Source organism: Lasiosphaeria miniovina (assembly GCF_030549165.1).
Source record: "Lasiosphaeria miniovina strain SMH2392-1A chromosome Unknown B0T26scaffold_1, whole genome shotgun sequence".
Lineage (NCBI taxonomy): Eukaryota > Fungi > Ascomycota > Sordariomycetes > Sordariales > Lasiosphaeriaceae > Lasiosphaeria > Lasiosphaeria miniovina.
Genome location: NW_026848220.1, coordinates 7839521 through 7860235, shown reverse-complemented (window position 1 = coordinate 7860235; position 20715 = coordinate 7839521). Strand labels below are relative to the sequence as shown.

At 53.9% G+C, this 20715-nt stretch overlaps 6 protein-coding genes across 6 annotated transcripts; 3 read left to right on the top strand and 3 right to left on the bottom strand.

Annotated features, from left to right (window-relative positions):
• B0T26DRAFT_763499 (major facilitator superfamily domain-containing protein) lies at positions 1 to 2083 on the bottom strand (the record flags this gene model as incomplete). Its single annotated transcript, XM_060446423.1, has 5 exons — positions 1 to 441; positions 532 to 744; positions 809 to 1670; positions 1811 to 1860; positions 1962 to 2083. The coding sequence occupies 5 exons, from the start codon at positions 2081 to 2083 to the stop codon at positions 138 to 140; spliced, it is 1551 nt and encodes a 516-aa protein (XP_060304146.1). The 3' UTR covers positions 1 to 137.
• A 1438-nt stretch (positions 2084 to 3521) lies between these two features.
• On the bottom strand, positions 3522 to 5335 carry B0T26DRAFT_816887 (aspartic peptidase domain-containing protein). The gene is made up of 2 exons (XM_060447386.1): positions 4489 to 5335; positions 3522 to 4423 (listed from the first exon to the last, which is right to left on the bottom strand). The coding sequence occupies exons 1-2, from the start codon at positions 5210 to 5212 to the stop codon at positions 3909 to 3911; spliced, it is 1239 nt and encodes a 412-aa protein (XP_060304145.1). The 5' UTR covers positions 5213 to 5335; the 3' UTR covers positions 3522 to 3908.
• Positions 5336 to 11143: 5808 nt separating this feature from the next.
• On the top strand, positions 11144 to 12065 carry B0T26DRAFT_691326 (uncharacterized protein). The gene is made up of 2 exons (XM_060441119.1): positions 11144 to 11225; positions 11334 to 12065. The coding sequence occupies exon 2, from the start codon at positions 11597 to 11599 to the stop codon at positions 11939 to 11941; it is 345 nt and encodes a 114-aa protein (XP_060304144.1). The 5' UTR covers positions 11144 to 11225; positions 11334 to 11596; the 3' UTR covers positions 11942 to 12065.
• Positions 12066 to 12171: 106 nt separating this feature from the next.
• Positions 12172 to 14562, top strand: B0T26DRAFT_633279 (OPT oligopeptide transporter protein-domain-containing protein; the record flags this gene model as incomplete). Its single annotated transcript, XM_060436528.1, has 3 exons — positions 12172 to 12427; positions 12500 to 14359; positions 14450 to 14562. The coding sequence occupies 3 exons, from the start codon at positions 12172 to 12174 to the stop codon at positions 14560 to 14562; spliced, it is 2229 nt and encodes a 742-aa protein (XP_060304143.1).
• Positions 14563 to 14858: 296 nt separating this feature from the next.
• On the bottom strand, positions 14859 to 16586 carry B0T26DRAFT_737634 (MFS sugar transporter-like protein; the record flags this gene model as incomplete). The annotated part of the gene is made up of 3 exons (XM_060443476.1): positions 14859 to 15063; positions 15136 to 15309; positions 15370 to 16586. 3 exons carry the CDS (start codon positions 16584 to 16586, stop codon positions 14859 to 14861), a joined length of 1596 nt encoding a protein of 531 aa, XP_060304142.1.
• Positions 16587 to 18381: 1795 nt separating this feature from the next.
• Positions 18382 to 20481, top strand: B0T26DRAFT_691320 (uncharacterized protein). The gene is made up of 3 exons (XM_060441118.1): positions 18382 to 18762; positions 18841 to 19538; positions 19686 to 20481. Exons 1-3 carry the CDS (start codon positions 18437 to 18439, stop codon positions 19994 to 19996), a joined length of 1335 nt encoding a protein of 444 aa, XP_060304141.1. The 5' UTR covers positions 18382 to 18436; the 3' UTR covers positions 19997 to 20481.
• Positions 20482 to 20715: the final 234 nt, after the last annotated feature.

Here is a 20715-nt window from a genome sequence, read left to right as displayed (position 1 = left end):
CTCTCCCGACACAAGCTACCTAGGCACTCAACAGAATAGAAGTTGCTAGAAACTACATCGTGGCCAGTCTTTCACCTTGCAGGCACATGCCCCTTGACGTCCCCGATAAAGGGACTGACAAGCTCGTGATTAAACGCTCACAGCCTGGACGATACCTTTTCTCCATTTGGGCCCAAGTCGAATCCTTGGACCGAAGTGGGCACACCCTTGGCCTCGACCTCGGCCTCGACCTCGTCGCTCACCGAGTCCGGATGAAGCTGAAGCTGGTTGCGTTTCTTGCGGCGCTCAATGATATCGGCGATATAGCGGATTATGGCAAGTGACAGGCCTGATGCAAGGATAGCAATGTTGATACTGAAGCCGCGGCGGTAGAAGGGTCTGTCGTCCTGGCGGAAGATCTGCGCCCCGTAGATGCCGGCAATGTTGGCGCCCATGATGACCCTGCTCCTTTGTCAGTAAAGTGTGAAGCGGGATGGCAGTGCAGCACGAGGACGGGAGTGGGGGGGGGGGGGGGGTCTGGTTTTCGCTTACATGGCCATGGCAAGCGCGCGCACTTCCGAGTCTTCGCACGTCAACGACATCCAAGTGATGTTGAGCGGGTGCGTGAAGGTGCCAAAGGTTTGTGTCCAGACGACGCCAAAGTAGCGCACGCCGCGCAAGTTCACCTCGGTGAAGCCGCGGTTGAAGATGTAGCCAATCATGTGCATGCTCATGCCGGCTATAACGGTCTCTCCGCGACGGTCACTATGAGGTTGTGAAGCATTCGTGTTAGCGCAGTCCCGGCTGACGCGGGTGGGACTCTACCTACTATCGATCAGACACCCAGCTGAATGCAAAGGACACGGGAAGCTGCAGAAACAGCCCGACCGAGGCCAGGGCGTTGCTGGTAAGGGCGCCAAACCCGAAACTGGTGATGATGGAGGGCGAGTACGTGTCAAAGGCGCGTTGGGGTCCGTTGTTTGCTAGCGTGATGAAGAAGTGCAACCACAGGCGCCAGTTGGTGAAGGCGCGCTTAAAGGCACCCCAGTTGATATGTCTCTTCTTCTTGCCTTTCATGGGGTCGTCGAGGAGGACTCGGTTCTTTAGGATGTGCAGCTCCCGCGGGGTGAAGATGGTGACTCTGGGTAGGAAGGTTGAGTGCGGATTGCGGAACGAATCCGGGAGGAAGAAGCCAAAGATGAAGCCACTGAGAATGGTAAAGGCGCCCATCAGGGTGAAAAGCCAGAACCAGCCCGGCTGTCCGCCCACGCCACGCATGTGCAGGATACCATAGGCGATCAGCTTTGCAGACGCCTGGCCAAACTGGTTGCCAAAGTAAAAGAACATGACGCGCTTAGCCGTCTCACGACGCGTGTACCACGTCGACAGCGTCCAGAGGCCACCGGGAATGAAGCCGGACTCTGTCAGGCCGAGTATGAAGCGAGTGGCCAGAAAGGCGCCGTAGTTCCGTTGGTACGACTGAAATGTGCTGACAATGCCGAACAGGAATAGCTGCAGCGTGAGCCACTTGCCGGGCCCGATGCGATAGAGGGCCATGTTGGCGGGGATCTCAGTGAGCACTATTCCTAGGGACAACATCTGCTGCCCGACATTGAATTCGTCCTGGGTGACGTGGACATCTTCCATGAAGCTGTCGGTGATGGCATTGGCGATATTGCCACGGTCGAGCTCTGCGGAACCACGTCAGTCAACATGATGCCGGCCGCCGGGAAATGAAGAGGCAGAAGGAGGCAGAAGGAGGGAGACTCGAGGCAGACTCGAGGCAGACTCGAGGCAGTTGAAAAGCGGCAAAGGCCGGTTGGGTACGTACGCAGACAGAAGAAACCGAGAGTGAGGATCGGCATGATGATCAAGTCCAGCCTGCGAAAGTGGAGATTCCTCGTGTAAGTCAAGTACCGCGATAGTTTGTCTGTATGGTGTGCATCGCGGCCTCAGTTCATGTCACTGCCACCTAGACTCACTTGCGCTTGGCCTTTCGCTCTTCCTCCGGTGTCCAGTCCACCTCCAGGGCGAGCGCCACTTCATCCTCCACCGGGAGAGGGAAAGGGTCTGCGTTAGCAGACTTGGAGTCAATGAACCCCATGATTAGGTAAGTGCTTCAATCAGTGAAGCCTCAAAAGTCTTTGTTTGTAGGAGAAACGACGGGGGTTCCACTCGGGGTCATGGATCCTGGCCAGATTAACTCCCATTCCATGCATCGGGAGGCTTCTGGGTGCTGCATCTTATATTAATCTCGGACTCTTTCACTTGCCAAGTGGCCAAGGAAATCACCTCATGTTGATTTCTCCCCCTTCCTCTCTTCTCCTGCACCTGGTTTATAAAATTGGCCAAGTCTGTTCCGTCATCTTCGTCTTCGCCGAATGGAATTCGTGTCCCCTCAGAATTGTTCACAAGTGTCTGGGCGCGGGTGAAGGCGCGTCTTGGCCCGAGCACGCAATTGCCGGATGGCGTTCAGCAACAGGCTTGATAGGTGTCTTGGAAGTCTTGGAGTCTCGGCGGGCCCAGTTAGCCGCGAAGCACAGTCGCCTTTTGGACTTGGCGCGCAACTTCCCGAAAGGCCAAGAGACTTCACCGCGTGTTCCGAGGCCTTTCTGTGAGCGAATTCAAAAAGGTTTTACCACATCATCAGAACATCACTTACGGTGGTGGGGGTTTGGCAAGGGTTTGAGAAGAACGTGCCTAGAGGTTAGGTGTCTAGCCAAGAAACAATGACAATACAGCACCAGGACGGAAGAAGCCGAGCGGCAAACTACGGGCTGAAAAAGTCAACTCAGCTCAAAGCAGCAACCGGGGCTGGCTTCGCGGTCGCAAATGAGCGGCGAAGGCTTCCGAGGTGGACGTAGCGGCCGTCACCCCAGGTTAGATTGGAAGGTGTTTGTACGTACGTGCCAACTATTCTGTAGTCATGTAAACCTCACGGTCTACGCAGTTCAACCTCTGGATATTTGTGATGGCAACCTATTGGTTCATTCTTTTCTCGACACCAAGATGGCTTGCTATTGCTCCCCCCTATCTTGATTTATGCTGCAATGTGACTTTACCACGGTTTGTGCACTGCCTCCCCAGCTAAGTCTAGCTCCGCCAATGACAGCCCAGATTGGTACTATCGTTCGACAGAATAATTCCGATGTACCCCATGACTGCCTGTCGCTTAATATCTTGGCAAGTGTCTTCTTCGAGTCTATTATCTCAGCTGGTCATGACCTTGGCACTTGGCAATACACCTCGTGGGAACGCCAAGGTCTGTCGTGATCAACGCCAAGCAGCTCTAGAACTTAAGACAGCAAAAAGACTGATGTGAAGCTAATCGTGCAGCCACGAACATAGTGGGGGCCACCAGATGGTAAGGTCTGAATCACACCAACTTAACATGGAATGCAGCAGGCCCGCCCAGTCACCATCGCTGCAACAGGGATAGTGCCAAGCGCCCAAGAGAGACACCCAAGGGGTTGGGCTGTCTGAGCGAGTTGATTCACACCACACTACCTTGGCTGGGGACACCGACTTGAGCTGGAACATCTGTCATGCGGGAGTGGTATTGCAGTAGCGGATGAGATCGCGAATGGACAATGAATAATGCAATCAAGGCGCGCAATTAATTAAGAAGATCTGGGTCTATGGACAAGCCACTGTTTGGCCCATCGCACACCCCAGACCGTAGACACCTTCTCGCAATATTCCATATTATGTGCCAAAAGAATGGGCTTCGAGGGTCTAGGAAAAACAAGGGAGGTGATATTGCAATCATGTGCTCAAGAGTGGTAGGAAAGGGGGGAAAGCCATGCCAAAAGAAAATAGAAAATGAAAAGGACTCGCCTCGGTGACGGTAAGATCGGCGATACACCTTTCATAATATCCGCTCCACCCAAAACGCCATTTTCATAAACCTCAAATCCCATTCGAGGCCCTTAATCATAGTTGTACAACGGCTTCGCTGCCCAGCCAAGCTGTTGGTTGGGACCATCGAAAACAACAAAAGCTGCCTTCAGAGCAACGTCCCCGAAAATAGAGAAGCCAATGCCTATGTCTTTCTGAATACCGCCGAAGCAGGTTGTGCCACTGGAGTCAGTTGGGGCGTAGTTGATGTATTTGCCGGGCACAGTGACCCTAGCGTTGTTGCCCACGGCGAAGACAAAATCCGGCAGAGTGGCGCTGCACGCGAAGATGTATCCTCCCTGGGTGCCTTCGTATCTTGCTCCATCGACTTGCTTGTAATAGGCTACCACCACGCTGGTGGGCAGGAGGAGAAGGGTCGTACCCGTGTCCGCGATGCCTTTCATTTCGGTGATCTTATAACCGCCCTTCCCTATCGCGTATCCCGGAGAGGTGAACATCCAAAACCCTTGGCTGCTGTCAACAGGCAAATACGATATGTTGCCCGTGTAGACACTCGAATCGATATAGCCAAAGTTGTAGCGGCCCGCTGTGATCAGCTCACACCATGTCAGTTCTTGCACATCACAACAGGCTTGGGGTGGCATGGCTTACGAGCATCATCTTTCAAGTCGGCGGTGAATACCGGTGCGTCAAGAATCGACTGCGCGTTGTCATAGAAGGTCTTCTGCCGGGTAGGCTGCACGGTGTTGATGGTGTTGAAGGCGAGACCCAACAGACCGTCGTCATTGGTGTCGGCCGTGAACTCAGCCGACACGTTCTTCGCAGCCTGGACGGCCTGTGCCGTCACTGTCAAGTCGCCAATCGCCACACTGTCAATGTAGACATCCCCTTCCGACGAACTACCGTCACCGTACTCGATCTCCCATGTCGCACCCTCTAGCTTTTTGGCAGAAGTACTCTTGGTTGGATCGTAGACGGTCTGCCCGTTGATCTCGCTGGGGGGAAGCTCCGAGCTGAAGACCCAGAGGTCACTGGAGCCGGTGTCAAGGTTGAGATTCAGGACCAGAGGCGGGGTTCCAACTGAGATCGGGGTCAAATATTCGACGTCGTACTGCTGGGGCGACGCCACACCACTGCCCGTCACCCTCTTGTGGGGAATTCCCCCGGCCACCGCCAAGCGAAGGTCGTCTGAAAGAGGAACGCCATACTTGTGGTAGACTTTGGCCAAGGCGGAGGGGCCATGGGGGGAAAAATGAGGATTGCGGACCTGCTTCAGCGAGGCGGTGCCCGTATTGGCAGAATCAATTCGAGGCGAAACCGCGCTTGCGAGCCGGCTGGCCACAAGGCTGGCGGCGAGAAGCAACAGCGCCAGCATTCTGGGCAATGAGTAATGGCGCCTGTAACGCTGCGCCGTTCTTTGACCGAGTTTTAGAGAGATGGTTGAATGGTAAGATTTTGAGAGAGTTGGCAGTTTTCGAAGGGCAGCAGCTGCAGGGAGAAGGCAGGAAGGATCTACTGGTCTTCACCCGCGGGCAGTTTGGCCTCGGTTTTGCGAAGGAAAGGAAAAAACGACCCTGCAGTTTCCTATTTGGGAAGATCCGTTGAACGATCGTCGTAGCTTCCATCTGAAGGTCTCACCTCAGGCTCAGGTGGTACGTATTCACTGACCGCCAGCTCCCTACTACTGCAGCGGTGGGGCCATTGGGCCTTAGGAAGCTTTCAATTCGTGATTTGGTTTGCTGCTATCTGCACTGGCTCTTATCTGAGCCCTAGAACCAACTACCACCATCTGTACTCCGATGAACGAACTGTGCGAGCAAACTGAGCTTAGTGCTTGGACTTGTGGTGCCAGCTTGAACTTGTGTTACGCCTCGAATGCCATGTAACTTGAAGTAAGCTTGCTTGGCCAAGAAGCTTACCTTTCATTTGGACGGGGAAAAGTAATACCAAGGATAAACATGTCCAACTTGGAATGGAAGCGACGTACATAGTGGTTGCAGGTACGGACACGTGGTAATGGTCCTCTCCCGGTTTTCCGGGGGCGGGAACGATGCAGACGCGTAACACCGGCTTCAAGAGTGGGCCCAGCTTGACCAGGTTAAGCCAAGTTAGGGAAGGCGCGACAAAACACCCACTCGACCCCTGCAGCTACTGGGCCTACCAAGGCGAACATGAAGGCCGCTAAGGAACGGGCTGTACCCGGTGCCCGACGCTGGGAAACACACGACCGAAGAAAAACCCGGGTATGACTGGAGACGGGAGCAGATATGGGGCCTAAAACCACCTTTTAGAGGCACCTGCCTATACCCCGGTACCTAGTAACATTGCTGAAGTATGTGTATTCTAAATGATGGGCAAAGCTCGCCAATGCTTCGACAGTGAGGGGTGCAGGGTTGAGAAAGGCTTAAAATTACTGGTTCAGTGTAGCGGTCCTGTGCGGATTTTAACCTTTTTCTGGCCCCACTCCACTCTCCTGGCGAACCACCTTTCTGGTGATTCTTCTAGTACTGTGTATTTTGTGGCATACCGCTTACGGACGACACGTTGGCGCAAGCAGCCGCTGGCTGAGAGACTATGCCGCATTTGGCGCATTTTAACTTGATATACGGAATTACATTCTAAAAACACATAACATCTTTCCAAGAGCTCCCCCAAGTTGGCCCCTTTCTTCCTTAAACCTTTAAATCTATATGCTGTCCCCGAAATTACTAACCCTTCACGTGTCTATCGCTTTAATATTATACCTCCCGCTCCTCAATATCACCTAAAGGGTTTTAGCCGGCGCTCCCCCGTTTAATCAGTAATAAGCTAATACGAACTATCTAATACGCGTAGTTAACTTCAACGACATATATTATTAAAAGTCGTGTAAATTTTTTCGCAATCAGAGACATGAATCATTATTGTAAATAAATATAGCGCCGGGCTCAGATCATCACTATAGGCATATCGCCTTCTGACACCTAATATCTCAATATCAAGATGCCCGCGGAGTCGTTACTGGCGTGGGAGTGAATTGAGTCGAGAACTTTTAAAAGGGTGTGGAGTTTATGTCGGTCGATTCCGCCTACCCGGCTGGGTTTCAGTTAACGAATACCTAATTATGCACCCCCTTCCATCTTTCGGACATAGACATGGAAAGAACTCAAAAATGAGATGGAGCCCGCAAATGATTACCCGCTACCATCACACCCGCTAGGCTCAATCTACAGCACGAAGTGTTCCGCCTCATCCTCAATAACCAGCTTTTAACGACGCCGCTCTTTCGTAGCCTTTCAGGACGGGTTCTGAACGTTGGCACCGGCGCTGGCATTTGGGCGGCCGAATTTGCAGCGGAGAATCTAGCGGCATATATTCCCGGGATTGATCTCTATGCGCCTTCTATCACTCCCGTGCTTAAAAACTGTGCTCTCTGCGTGCTAAATGCCGAAAAGGGCTAGGGCTTGCCACCAGAAACATTCGACCTCGTCCACGCACGCATGTTTATCTTCCTGCTCAAGGACCCACGGGCCGTACTTCGGAAATACTTTGAGCCCCTTCGTCTGGGCGATATGGTCGAGTTCTAGGAAATGCAACAACTTTTTTGCAAAGATCTAAACCTAGCTCTCGGGGGCACGCGAGATACTCCTATAGTGCGTTTCTTTGAGCTCCGAGTCGAAGCAGCATCTCGCTGTGGATTTAACAGGTCCATCGTGGACAAATTACATGAGGCCCTGGTAGGGGCGGGGTTTGAGGACTTGCGGGTGGCTGAATACAGAGTGCCGATCGGGTCATGGATGGACAGCGATAATGAAGCAGGGTCTACACGTCTGACGCTGACCCGTGAGAAATTCTTCTAGAACATACGGTGGGGGCTGCTAGGTTTCGCTAAGACTGTATTCATGAAAGGACTCGGTTGGACAGAGGAGCAGGTCGTGGAAGCATGTAAGGAGGCTGAACATGATCTTGGAAATGGGCAGCTCTACGCGCTAATCTGTGTTGGGGCCGGGAGAAAGCCTGTTGCTGGTAATGCTACCGACTGAAACGATAATGCATTTCATTATTGATCAGGGGTTCAGGGGACCAGGCAACAAGGGGGTTGTTTACAACCTTACCTAAAATAATCTAGTGTACTTTTTTTTCTTTTTTTCTTGGCCTACCCACCTCGTATAAAGTGGGTAGTTCGCCCCCCCCCTCTCAGATCAGAGGGAGGGCATCGATCTTCCCCCGGGGCCCTTGATCTTTAGGAAGAAATCACGTCTTTTTACCATGAATTGGGATCCCTAGACCAGCGCACGCGTTAGTGCCTTTTTCTTTGTTTACGTTTGACTTTCCGGCTATGGGACTCTGTACCTTTACTCTGCTTCAAGCTCACCAACCTATCGAGCCTACAGCTCGATCGCTTCCATTGATCCTGGTATTGTTGTTGTTTTTGGTTTTGTGGTGTCTTTTCACCGCCTTATTAGCAGACTGACTTTCCATATTATGTGTTGTGTTCTATAACTGTGCTACTTTCGTGTTGGTGAAATTGTGAATTGAGATGAGCGAGAGCATAGCATGATATATTGCATGTAATCCTCTCCTTGTACGTTTTTTCTATTTCCATTCGACTACATGCCATCTTCAGCGAAAGTAACGCGCGACTGATTACTTGTTGAATCTAGCAAGGTGGGTAGCATGATGTGGTTTCTTCTTCTTCTTCGTCTGACCTTGTAGCGAGCCCCTTTTCTCAATGGAAGAGGATTTCTTGAAATTAGCTTTGGGTGGCTCAAGTTTTCTGAGACTGCGTGTGTAAACAGGACGCGGGGTTGCCGAGCCGAGACCATGGCATCGGGTGGGCTCGCCACGCGCGGGCTTTCCGTCTCGTCTAAAGTGTTTTAACCTACTAGTGACTGGGCTGCCATGTGCGACTCTGCCACCTCAGGCAACAATGGGACCTTTCTCCTCACACATGGCATGTGGGAAACGGTACCATTCTACCTAGACTTACTACTCCGCACGATACTACGAGACCAATGTGACCAGCCGCTCCCCGTGCTGCTACCCACATCGGATCGGCTGTGCAAGAAGCAGAGATAGGTGGCACAGTAAGGCTTCGTGTTATTCATCTTTAGTTTCACAACACTTTTAGGTTTGTGCAGAACACTCACTGTGATTCCTCCACGAAGACAACGTGTGGCCGACATGGGTTCGCGTTGAGGGAGGAGGATTCGTTTTTGGCCTGTGTTGGCCTTTCACCTCTACTCCATAGGTAGGTACCCACCCACTGACACGTAAGGATCCATGGTTGTATCCGTACTCCACATCAAATCACTAGTCATGTGTGGCCACTTGCGTACAACCTTCCCTATCGATGTTGGTTTCATGCACTAACTACTTCGAGTTTTTGAACTGAGGCGAGTGAATCTTGACTTGATTAGTACTACTCGTCAGGGCGTTTTTGGAGCCCTGACGAGCGTTTTTGTAGCCCTGACGAGTATGGCCTAGCGTTGCACTTTAATCGGCAATCTAGAGCATTGAACGGCGCAAATCCAACGGGCCTTGATCAAAATGAGAGACGCTGTGCGCAGTACTATTAAGTTACCTACCAACTGCCAATCTACTAAGAGACTTGGTCTGTGTTCGTTTGGAAAAGCACAGCATCTTCCCTATAGCTCGAGTCGAGACCGATCTCCCTAAAGTCATTGGGCTTTGCTTGATGCCTAGCGAGTCGGGGGAACTTTAGTTCAGTATCGTTGCGCGGCTTAGGTGTTCCTGGGGTATGCGCAATGGTCGTTTGCTGATTTGTCGAGAGGAACCTGTATGTTGCCTTGTCGGTCCGACCCTGGACGAGTCCAGTCAAGAATGGCAGGAGCTGCTGTGACGGTGGGGAGACAAGCTTCTTGTGGTGGGGCTTTTGTGGGCCTTGCGTGTCTTGGCATTGATTTTAGTTTCAGGAGGCAATGGCGTTGTTTTTAGGCTTTAACGGCAGTTGGGATCACGGGCACGCACGGGCCCCCACGTTTTCGCTCGGCGTGGAATCTTTGTAGACCTTCGAAAGGAGGACTTCAGCGGTCTTATGTAGGCTGAAGACAAGGCGCCTAGAGAGCACTTAGCTAGGCCTAGGCTGTCTTACCTAGCATGTTTTTGGATCGTACATTGGTTATATCCAAGAACAGATGTAGCCAGGCTGAGTTTCCACATCTCAATATCGGCCGTGAGATCCCGAGGCACTTTGCTACCGTTGCATATATCCGGAATTTCTGGCTTTGGTGGAGCGCGCCAAGATCCGGGACAAGCACAAGCCAATTACAGCACGGATTTGACACGTTCACGGATGACCTTTCTCCAGATTAGCAACCGCCAATGACCTGCTACATTTGGCCAAGTCTCGGCGACTGATAATTAATCGAGGAGTAGGTACAGTAAATATTGATTATGTCCTAGAGTTGCACCCGTTTTCGGGTGGTCCAGGGTGCAACACTCGCGTGGCATTCCAGTCATCCTGGGCGCACCTACAAAACGGACAGTGCACGGAACCGGACAACGATGGCACTCTTGGGTAGCACGTCTAAAGTTCTATCGAAGTATGATACAAAGTGATTGGCCCCCATTTGCTCCTCACGCGATAATAGGCGAAACTACCTAAAGTAGGTAGCTCGAGTTATCGCTGGGTGTTGATGGGATTGGGAGGTAATATGCATATGCCGGGCGGTTGGATGAAAGCGTGCGCCGAGATGCACCTGCCCATTTAACACAAGTTGGATCAGTCAGTTGCACTATGTAGTCCTCCGTCACTGTCAGAGGCCGGATTTGTTTGCAGAGGAAAAGGCATATATTTCTGGAATAGGTAGGTTCTCCCTAGACCTAGGACTATTTTGAGATAATTGAAGTCGCTGATTGCTTTCCAGAAAGCTATTCCTCTCAAGTTGTGCACTACCTACCTACCTAGTAATGATCTGTGGCAGCTCGGACGCGGAGAGGTCGAGGTAGGTGCCTGGTATTGCGTAGTGTTCTGAAATTTCGATGGCGTCGATGGCGTCGATAGCCGCGGCTTCCTCCCAACCGACGGCCAAGAGCGGGGGGCCGTAGATAGCGCGCTGATGAGCGTCTAAGCTTCCTGCTTCATTAGGTAAAGCGGCCTCGGCAGACTCAAGCCACTGACAGCACCCAGCATATCGCAGCTTAGGGGGGAAGGAGCAGTGGCTTGGCGCTTTAACTTCAGTGGGGTGATTTTGGGGCGCCTTCCAGGTTTGCGGTAGAATCGTGCAACCTCAAGCGAAGAAGCCAAGGACATTTAGGAGGGTTTCCTACCGTCCAATGCGACTTGCCGTCTCCGCAGACAAAACACCAACTAAGTTACGCGAATGGCTGGGGCAATAAAATACGTGCATCCAGTACTGATACTATACTACTGGTGTGTTCGCAAGGCACGTATGGATGCATGTCTGTACATGTACATGTGCCGTACAACCCCTCCCGCCCGCGAGAATCCGTACTTTTGGGACTTCGGATAAGATTCACGCTAATGTTAGTAGGTTGGCTTTCTGTTGGCGGGAACTCCCTATCGAATTGGCGATTACAGTCTATGAACGGCATCCGCAAACAAGAAATGCCTGCCCACGGAGATGGCATGGCTTGCCACAACTGCAGTTCAAGAACAACAGCGGGACTGCCTTTTTCTGGGAGCACCACCCGACCTGCCTAATACGGACGTACCCTCGAACCCGTCGAATCAGCAGGCTGGGGACCCACTTCCGTAGTATGTACATTCCTAGTGCGGCAGGGTTGGCTTAATTGAATGGCAATCAGAGACACCGGCATCACAGCTTCCCCAGTGGGTGGAGCGCGAGCGGACCGCCCGCCCCTCGTCTCTCTATCTGTCTTCAATCCTAGCAGAGCGTTTCATTCCTTATCGCTGGGCTGCACAGAGCGCCTCACCGTAAGTGGCAACTTAGCACGGGCGAGCCTGGCCGCTGGGAAGATCGACTACTTCTGGACCATGCAAAGCCCTGTCGTCCCATGGATGGGCAACATTGGAGACGAGCCCCTCCTCGTGCAACACGGATTCGGTGCTGCACTGGGAAACCTGTTAAGGCGAGAAGCTCGGGCTGCCGTGACTCAGCTAATTAAGTCGACACCTTGACGGGACGGGCATCCAAGTTAAATACTGCATGCACGTCGCGTCCCGCCCTCCTGGTGCCTTTTTGTCTCTCGCTCCCATCTCTGTGACATCGCATCGCCAGACCCTTCCCCCCCCCCCCCCCTCCACGCCCTGGCCTGGTGTCTCTAACCCCAGCCAGCGCATCGCATCGCATCTCCGTGAAACGCGACCCACCACGAGGCATCATGGAGGAAACCAAAACCACCGCCACCATGGAGGAGAAGCAGCCCGTCCATGCCACAGCAACGGGCACCGTCAAGCCCTTCGCCGAGAGCACGCCGCCCTTTGAGAACGTGGGCGACATGAAGGATGAGGGCACTGAGGATGGCGAGATCGTCGAGGAGGATCTCTACATCCCCCTGAAGATGGACCCTGGTATCCCCTACGAGCCAAATCCGTTGACCATCCGAGCCGTCGTCACGGGCATCGTTCTCGGCTGCCTCGTTAGCGCCTCGAACCTCTATCTCGGTGAGTCCCTACTACGCCCATACAGCATGGCGTGCCTTATGCAGGGGGGCTAACTCCCAATCCTCGTCACAGGCCTCAAGACTGGCTTCACGTTCAGTGCCAATATGTTCGGCGCCATCTTCGGCTATGGTTTCCTGAAGCTTCTGGAGAAGGTCGGTGGCGAAACACCCATCATCGGCGGTCTCTTCGGCCCCCAGGAGAACTCGATTATCCAGGCTGCCGCCACCGGAGCTGGAGGTATCAGCGGGATCTTTGTCGCTGGCATACCTGCCATGTATCAGCTCGGCGTCATGGGCGAGGGTCGCACACCCAAGGATGACATCGGTGCAATCTTTACCATTACGCTAGTCTGCTCCTTTTTAGGGCTCTTCTACGTCACCCCGCTCCGCAAGTTCTTCATCATCCAGGTCGCTCGTGAGCTCAGACTCATGTTCCCCACCCCCACCGCCGTCGGCCTGACCATCCGGTCCATGCATGCGGGCGCCGCTGGCAGCATCGAGGCCATGAAGAAGCTCAAGTGCCTTGGAATTTCATTTTTCGGCGCCCTCATTCACCGCGTCGTTTCCTACTACGCCGTTGGCATCCTCTACGACTGGCACTTCTTCACGTGGATCCATATCTGGAGTGGCCATACTAGCTGGGCTATGAACGTCGAGTCCTGGGGCTGGTTTTTTGAGTGGACCCCGGCCTTCATTGGCTCGGGCATTCTGATCGGTCTCAACCCGGCCATTTCCATGTTTGCCGGCTCGGTTCTTGGCTGGGGTCTCATTGGGCCTCTTCTGGTCCACTATGGCGAGTGCATCGGTATCGACCTCTCGGATGGTGACCCGGACTGGGACGGCTACTACTCCTTCTACTCCCTCAGCAAGCTAGGGCAGCGAACTCCCTCTCCTCGATACTGGCTGCTGTGGCCTGGTGTTATGGTCATGGTGTGCGCCTCCATGGCTGAGCTCGTTGTGCAGTACAAGGTCATTGGAGTTGGGTTTAAGTCGCTCTGGAACCAGGCGTGCTCGAGCGCCAACAACGCCCTGCTATCCCGAGGCAAATCTAGTGCTTTCCTAGCCAAGCACGGAGCTCCGCGTGAGAGGACCGAGTTTGAGGTTGAGGATCCCGCGCCGAAGGAGCAGCAGGTCAAGGACTGGATGTGGCTCACTGGCCTCCTTGTCACGCTGGTGGTGGGCATGCTCATCTTCCACTTCCTCTGGGAGATGCACCCCGGCTTGACCATCTTGTCTTTCCTCCTTTCCTTCCTCTTCTCGTTCCTTGCCATCCAGATCGGCGCCGTCACCGACAACACGCCCCTCACCGCCGCCTCCAAGGCATCGCAGCTCATCTTTGGCGCTGCCACCTCACACTCGGGCTACACGGTCCAGCACGCCCAGAAACTCAACCTCGTCGCCGGCGGTCTTGCGTCAGGTGGCGCTGAAGTAGCTAATGCTCTCGTGAGCGATTTCCGAACCGGTTTCCTGCTTGGCACCCCTCCGATCAAGCAGTTCATTGCGCAGGCCTGCGGAACCTTTGTCGCCGTGTGGCTTGCTCCTGGTCTTTTTGTGCTCTTCACATCGGCATACCCGTGCATCTATGATCCTTCCATTGAGCACTGCCCCTTCCAGGTCCCGTCGGTGACGGCGTGGGCAGCGGTCGCTCAGGCCGTCACAGACCCCAACGTCAAGATTCCCCTCAAGAGCGGAATCTTCTCCATTGTTATGGGCGCCGTCTCAGTCATCCAGGTGATCATCCGTCACTACTATTTGGTTGGTGAGCGCGAGAAATACCGCAAGTGGCTGCCTAACTGGGGTGCAATTGCGCTTTCCTGGGTCATTCCCGCTACTGTTTACGGCACTGCTGCGCTTCTTGGCGCCATCATTGCCGCACTCTGGAGGAAGTGGGACATGAGGACCTGGGACATCTATGGCTATGCCCTTGCTGCCGGTACGTTTGTCTCGTCTTCCCTCTCCCTAGGAAATTCCTTGCCGGCTCCACCTCGACTTTTTTCTGTTTCTGACAACGTATGTTATTTAGGTCTCATTGCTGGCGAAGGCCTTGGCGGAGTTGTTGGCGCCGTTCTCACACTGGCTGGCGTAGACGGTGCCGTAAAGGGCACCAACATTGCCTGCCCGATGCTTCAGTGCTAAGGGCTCCCGGTTTGACTACCGAGGAACGGACGGCGCTGGGAATGGTGGTATATTCATATACCCATCAACACGTAATTACTACTTTATGGGTCTTTAACAGACTCTTGTGCGATGATACCACGAAGCTAGCAGAGTCGTTAGCTTGATTCGACTCAAGAATGAAACCTCTTCTACTTATACCATCCAATTTCGCAATAGTCGGGCTCTTTTCCGGGATTTCTTATGGACTATGTTCGATTACAGTGCAAGCAGCGTGGGAAACATGACTATCTGCAAAACCTCCAATCATGCATACCCTAAGCCACAACATCGACCCGCTTCTCCGTGACATGAGATTCATCCTTGACATAATCCTCTGTCGTCAGCGACTTTGCCGGTGCAGCGTCTGTCACTCCAAACAACTGGTCCATGTGCTCGAGCGAGACGCCCTTGGTCTCGGGAATGAAGAACCACACGAAGAAAAACATGGCGAAGCAAAAGCTTCCAAAAATGAGATATGCTCTGTATGTGAGGGCCATCGTCAGTGTCTGCGACAGCAGTGCCTGTAATTTTTTGCTGGAAAGGGAGACTTACCCATAGCCGTTGCTTCCTACAGTCACCAACATCGTTGGCACGGCGCGTGCTACGACAAAGTTGAAAAGCCACTGCGTTGCCGCAGCATATGACACGTTGAGGGACCGCAACCGCGCTGTGGGGATCTCACTGGCATAAATCCAGCATGCCGGCCCCCATCCAAACTGGAAGAAGCTGTTTTCGTGTGTTAGTTGCCGAGTTTTAAAAATGGAGATTGGTGGGGGTAGCACATACGCCGCGAACAGGAAAATAGACACAAGGGCAAAATAGCCCGCCGGTGGCACCGGTTGTCCCTTTATGGGCGGCGAGATGCGGATGTAAAGGCCAATGTAGAACATGGCAAGCCCTTGAGCGATCGACGTCCACAGCAGACTGCGGCGGCGGCCTAGCGAGTCGGCCATGAAGAGGAGAAAGATGATGCAGCTCGTGACCTTGACGATGCCGTAAATGCCGGTGCTAAAGAGACTGGTCGAGGGGCCTGTCAGACCTAGGTTGAAGAAGATCAGGGGCGCATAGGTGTTGATGGCGTTGGTCCCCGTCATCTGCTGGCAGATCATCAAGGTGATGCTGATGATGGCGCGCTTGCGGTTGCCCTCTATTGTCCACATCTCCCTCGTTAGGGTCCAATACGAGGCGTCGCCGGTGATTCGGCGCTCGTGCTCGAGCTGGTCGACAATCTCCTGGAACTCTTCCTGCATGTACGGATGGTCCTGGTCCAGGTTCCGGGTCCGCGACAGCACCCGCTTGGCCTCCTCCCAGCGGTCCTGGCGCGCCAGCCACCTGGGCGACTCCTCATTGAGCAGCATGCAGCCGCAGAGTAGCAGCGCCGGCAGCGCCTGGACGGCCAGCGGGAACACGTACATTATCTTGCCCGAGAAGTGAATGCTGACCGAGTAGTTGATCCAGAAGGCAATCATGCCGCCGGTGACGATGAAGAGCTGATACAGACCCGTCAGCAGGCCGCGGATGGCACGCGGCGCGTTCTCGGACACGTAGATGGGGTTGATGCAGCTGGCCGCGCCGACGCCGAACCCGGCAATGAAGCGTCCTGCGTACATGGCGCCCAGACTGCCGTTGGCGGCGGCCTGCATGATGACGCCGACGAGGATGATCATGGACACGCCAATGAGGCACCACTTGCGGCCGAAGCGGTCCGTCATGGGCGAGGCAAGCAGGGCCCCGAGAAAGCAGCCGGCTTGAAGTGTCGAGACGATGTTTGCCTGCAGGTTGGCAACGGCGACCGAGTCGGTTCCGCCCAGGCCAAAGTCTTGGACGAAGGGCGGGAGGACAATGACGCCGCCGATGACTGCTGAGTCCCAGCCAAACGACATGGCGCCAAAGCAGGCCGAGCAGGCCAGGAGATAGACACGCCAGCCGTAAATCTCGGGCGGATCCGAGGCCATGGCCTCGTTCCGCACGATCTTCTGCAACAACCTCGCCGAGAGCCCCATTTTGGCCACTTGTTTGGTGCCGTCCTTGAAGAGTGGGAGAATTAAAACTCCAAGAAAAGAAAAAGAAACGAGTTAATTAATCGACGACAGAAGCAGTGGCCGGGCCCCCAGTTGCGTATGGTGAAGCGAATCAGGCCGTTTTATCACGACCTGGTACTTCGGCCCACAAGAGACGAGAGAAGCACTGCCAGCATGAGCTCTCTAGGAAGGGAAGGTGTGGAAGGTGGCCAGGGTATTATCCCGACCTTTTGTAGTCGTACCGCATGCATCTAAGCACAATATACCGTGATTGACACGACGTCCTCTCCCGCGGGCGGTTGATGAGACCCACCCCCCGTCTCTAGTCTCGGCGCCTGATTGGAGATGTTTCTTGGGTTCCGGGCCGTTTCCCATTCTCGTCACTCTCTGCCCGCATCTGTGGCACCCATGCGAGCGGGCCAGACAACGATTACCCCAACGGTCAGTATCGAGTTCCTTTTTTCCACCAAGCAGCGGCATAGAGTTCATCAAACCAGCTCACGCGGACGGTGAAATGTGATAGCTACCTAGCTAGTCTGGTGCAGGTCAAGCAAGGTCAGTATTGTTATTCGACCCACATAACTAGTAATCAGATATGCAGTCCAGAGCATCAGTGGTTTCAAAAAGAGGCGACAACCAGGGAGCCGGTTGGGTTCCCGGAGGGCAGATTTTGTTGACTAGTCTCTTAGTGCGTGCATGCATGCATGCAATATTCATACCTCAGTTACCCAGCCGACTCCAACTTGATTTCGCCACCCGCCTCGCCGGCCGGCCGTGCTGATGCAGTACGACCTCTCTACGTACATTGCCCGCCCGCTCTACCAACACATGCCACCTACACAAACATTCGAGAGCGGGGGCAGAGACGAGAGGATCGCCGTATCGCTGCCCGTTTTGCTCGCCACGTCGCTTTCAGAGTTATTAGCCTGTTCGTAGAGGTGTGGGGAATAGGTGCATAGAACCGAGAGCTACATACCAGGATACCCCAGCCACCGGCCTCCCCAGTCCACCCTTATTGATCCTCTGCTGGAGGCCGAAGGAACGGAGCCCACTTTATTAAAGAGAGGAGAGTCTGGGGAAGCCGACAAGTTACCCCACGTGAGGAGGTGGGGTTTGGGGTTTGGGGTTTAAAACATGTCGATGAGAGGAGAAATACGAGCCATGCGCGCGACGGCATCAACAATGTGCCAGGCAGCATCGAAGAGGGCTGGCGAGAGAGCATGTGCAGCTTTCGTTCCAGCAAAAGGCACCTAACGAGATAACACAAGCTAAGATAAGATGCCTTAGGTAGGCAATTGAGAACAAGCCGTCGCTCCGCGCGATTTAATTCAATTCGATCCACCATTCACATTGAATCCCAATGGCTCAAAAGGGACATTTGTTTTTATCCAACCCACCCCGTCGCCCGCCCCATAGGTGCAGCCAGGAACCCAGCCAGCAGTCAAAACCCTCACATGGTCCTGGCCTGGCCAAGCTCCCTTAACCCGACAGGCTCGCTACTTGTGCCAATATGCAACCATTCTGTATGTGAAAAAGCCGGGTTTCCCAGGCTTTGGGCCAGTAATTAGCATGCCTGTCCGCACCCGTTCCCTGACACCCCTAGCGGCCCGCGGCCAGGCCAGGGGTTCATCCGGCATCATTTTATCCACAAATCAGGTCTGCGGAAGGAATCCCCAATCGGGCCACAAATGTCTAGTTGGGTCCATCTGCACGTTGTAGCAGAAACGTGATCTAACTCTACTTGGACATGCTAAAGCTTCTTTCTTCGTCAGTGTTTTGGGATTCTCGCACCTCACACTGAGCCGGTCATTAATTGCCAACCAGGTTCAGCCATGCTCGCCAAACCCAGCGTTTCGGTCTTGGGTGCAGACCCTGCCCACCGCAGATGCATACTCAACGGCAATGCATTCCAGCAGGACGCAATCACGACGTTCAACGGCTGGCAGTACGCCGCGTTCTATGGAAACCTCGGCCCCGGCGCCCCCCCTGAGCCCCTTTACGTCCATCTGGCGAGGAGAAAATTGCCATATGGGCAATGGAATACGTTGGTGTTTGGCGACTACCCCCAGACAGTAGACGATGGACACAACACGGTCCAGCTGGGCATCTGTCCAGGGGATGGCACTATCCACCTGTCCTACGACCACCACTGTGACGTGTAAGTGTGTCCGAACAGGTCGGGTATATATGGCCGCTAGCATGGCAGGTAACCTGAAAAAGAAATACCCCGTTTCAGTCTAAGGTATCGGCGATCGATTCGCAAGGTTGCCAGCTTCCCGGCCCAGTTCGCATGGACGCCGGCGCTCTTCACCCCAACTCTCGATTATTTCCCCGGCCTGCCGCCGACCCACAAGCTCTTCGGGTACGTGACGTATCCGCGCTTTGGTGCCATGGGGGACGACAACATGTTCTGTTCCTTCCGCGACGGGAAGGCCGGGCTCGGCAACGACCATCTGTACATCTACCACGGAGGCAGCACGGGGCTCTTCACCTTCGCGGGGACGCCGCTGACGGGCATCCGGAGCAACCCATACGTGCACGGCATAGACTACCGGGCCGGACGCCTCCACGTGACGTGGGTCTACCGCGGCTTCGTGAACTACGACGGCTGGGACGACCCGCTCGACACCAAGCACAAGCAGCAGGCAGGGCCGAACAGCGCGGCCAACAACCACGACATATGCTACGCGTACAGCGACGACCAGGGTTACACGTGGAATAATGGAAGCGGCAAGGTGGTTGCGGATCTGAAAGACGGCGGGACTATCGACAACAAGTCCGAGGGTATCGTCGCGTTCCGTATTCCCAAGGGGTCCGGGCTGATGAACCAGGAGGCGCAGGCCGTCGACCACGACGGCGGGGTGCATGTGCTCAATCGGGACACGCTGGATGGCGGAACGTACTTGTGGAAGCATTACTATCGGTCTCCGGAAGGTGAGCGTTCAAACGGTCCTTTGCCCTTTTTTCTTTTTTATATGCATCTACCTACCTACCTAGGTAGTTGTCCGGATTGAACAGCAGATCAGGAATTTTTTTCTCTGCCAGTATATGACAAAGCTTAAAAAAAAACTCAAACTCTAGGGACATGGAGGCAGCAAGGAATCCAACCAATTGACGGGACCAGGCGCGGCAGGTTGGCCATCAGTAAAAACGGCGATTTGTTTCTTATTCTGCCAGAAACGACAACGCCGAGAATTCGAATATTGAAAGCGACCAAGGCGAGTGGATACTCCCACTATGAGAAGGTCTGGGAGGGGCACGGGTATACCGGAGAGCCCTTGGTTGATACGGCCAGGCTCGAGCACGATAACGTCTTGTCTGTGTTTGTGCGCGCTGATGTCGACGGTGCGACGGATAAGAAGAACGTTGTGGTTTTGGACTTTCGGCTCTAGAGAATAGAAATAGAAAGGCAAGAGTAGGTTTGGTTCCTGAGGCCTCTGTTTTGAATGCTCCAACTCGGCCTCCCTGTCTCACGCAAATGCCATGCCTATTTACGGTGATGATGGGAAAGCTCTTGACCTGCACGGGGAGGAAAAGACCGGTAGGAGACGGTAAAAGGATGTTCTCAAATCGTCAAAGTGATTAAGCAACTGAGTTGGAACTAGGAGTGGTTCATGACATGAGCTCACGGGGTATTCGTTGGGGAAAATACGATCGAAATGCTGCCAAAGCCACATGTTAACATCACGCCCTAGAACCGAAGGATCCGACGCCACGGCACAATACGTGACTCACAATCCCTAGGTGCTTGGGCTGAGCTCCGGCTCCGGGTTACTACACCCCTTCCCTTTTGCTAAAGGGTCGGTCCATGCAACCATCACGATACGTATCGGGCGCAACGAAATGCATTATCATTATCTCATGCAGCAAAACCCGGCCGGAGGAAAGAGTCCAGATGCGCTCGTCGGCCAGAAGTCCAGACCAATGGCTTGATCACTAAGGCAGGTGTTATAGGCCCGGTCTTCGCCGATGCATAGGCACGTACCCTAGCTACGTGTAGTGAAACCGTTGGCACGATAAGTCGCCGTACTGTCGGCGTCAAGCGTTCCGCAGAAGCCACCAAGTCCAAGTCAATCGATGCCGCACCTTCAGGAATGTAGCGGAAGACATT

What these genes read in the sequence shown, in the direction of transcription:
- B0T26DRAFT_816887 (XM_060447386.1), bottom strand. Translation starts at nt 5,212, where the DNA reads ATGCTGGCGCTGTTGCTTCTCGCCGCCAGCCTTGTGGCCAGCCGGCTC. An exon ending in CGACTTGAAAGATGATGCTC is followed by an intron (nt 4,424 to 4,488) that starts GTAAGCCATGCC and finishes AGCTGATCACAG; the next exon opens with CGGGCCGCTACAACTTTGGC.
- B0T26DRAFT_691326 (XM_060441119.1), top strand. Translation starts at nt 11,597, where the DNA reads ATGGCAATCAGAGACACCGGCATCACAGCTTCCCCAGTGGGTGGAGCG.
- B0T26DRAFT_691320 (XM_060441118.1), top strand. Translation starts at nt 18,437, where the DNA reads ATGCTCGCCAAACCCAGCGTTTCGGTCTTGGGTGCAGACCCTGCCCAC. An exon ending in TACGACCACCACTGTGACGT is followed by an intron (nt 18,763 to 18,840) that starts GTAAGTGTGTCC and finishes ACCCCGTTTCAG; the next exon opens with TCTAAGGTATCGGCGATCGA. An exon ending in TTACTATCGGTCTCCGGAAG is followed by an intron (nt 19,539 to 19,685) that starts GTGAGCGTTCAA and finishes CTCAAACTCTAG; the next exon opens with GGACATGGAGGCAGCAAGGA.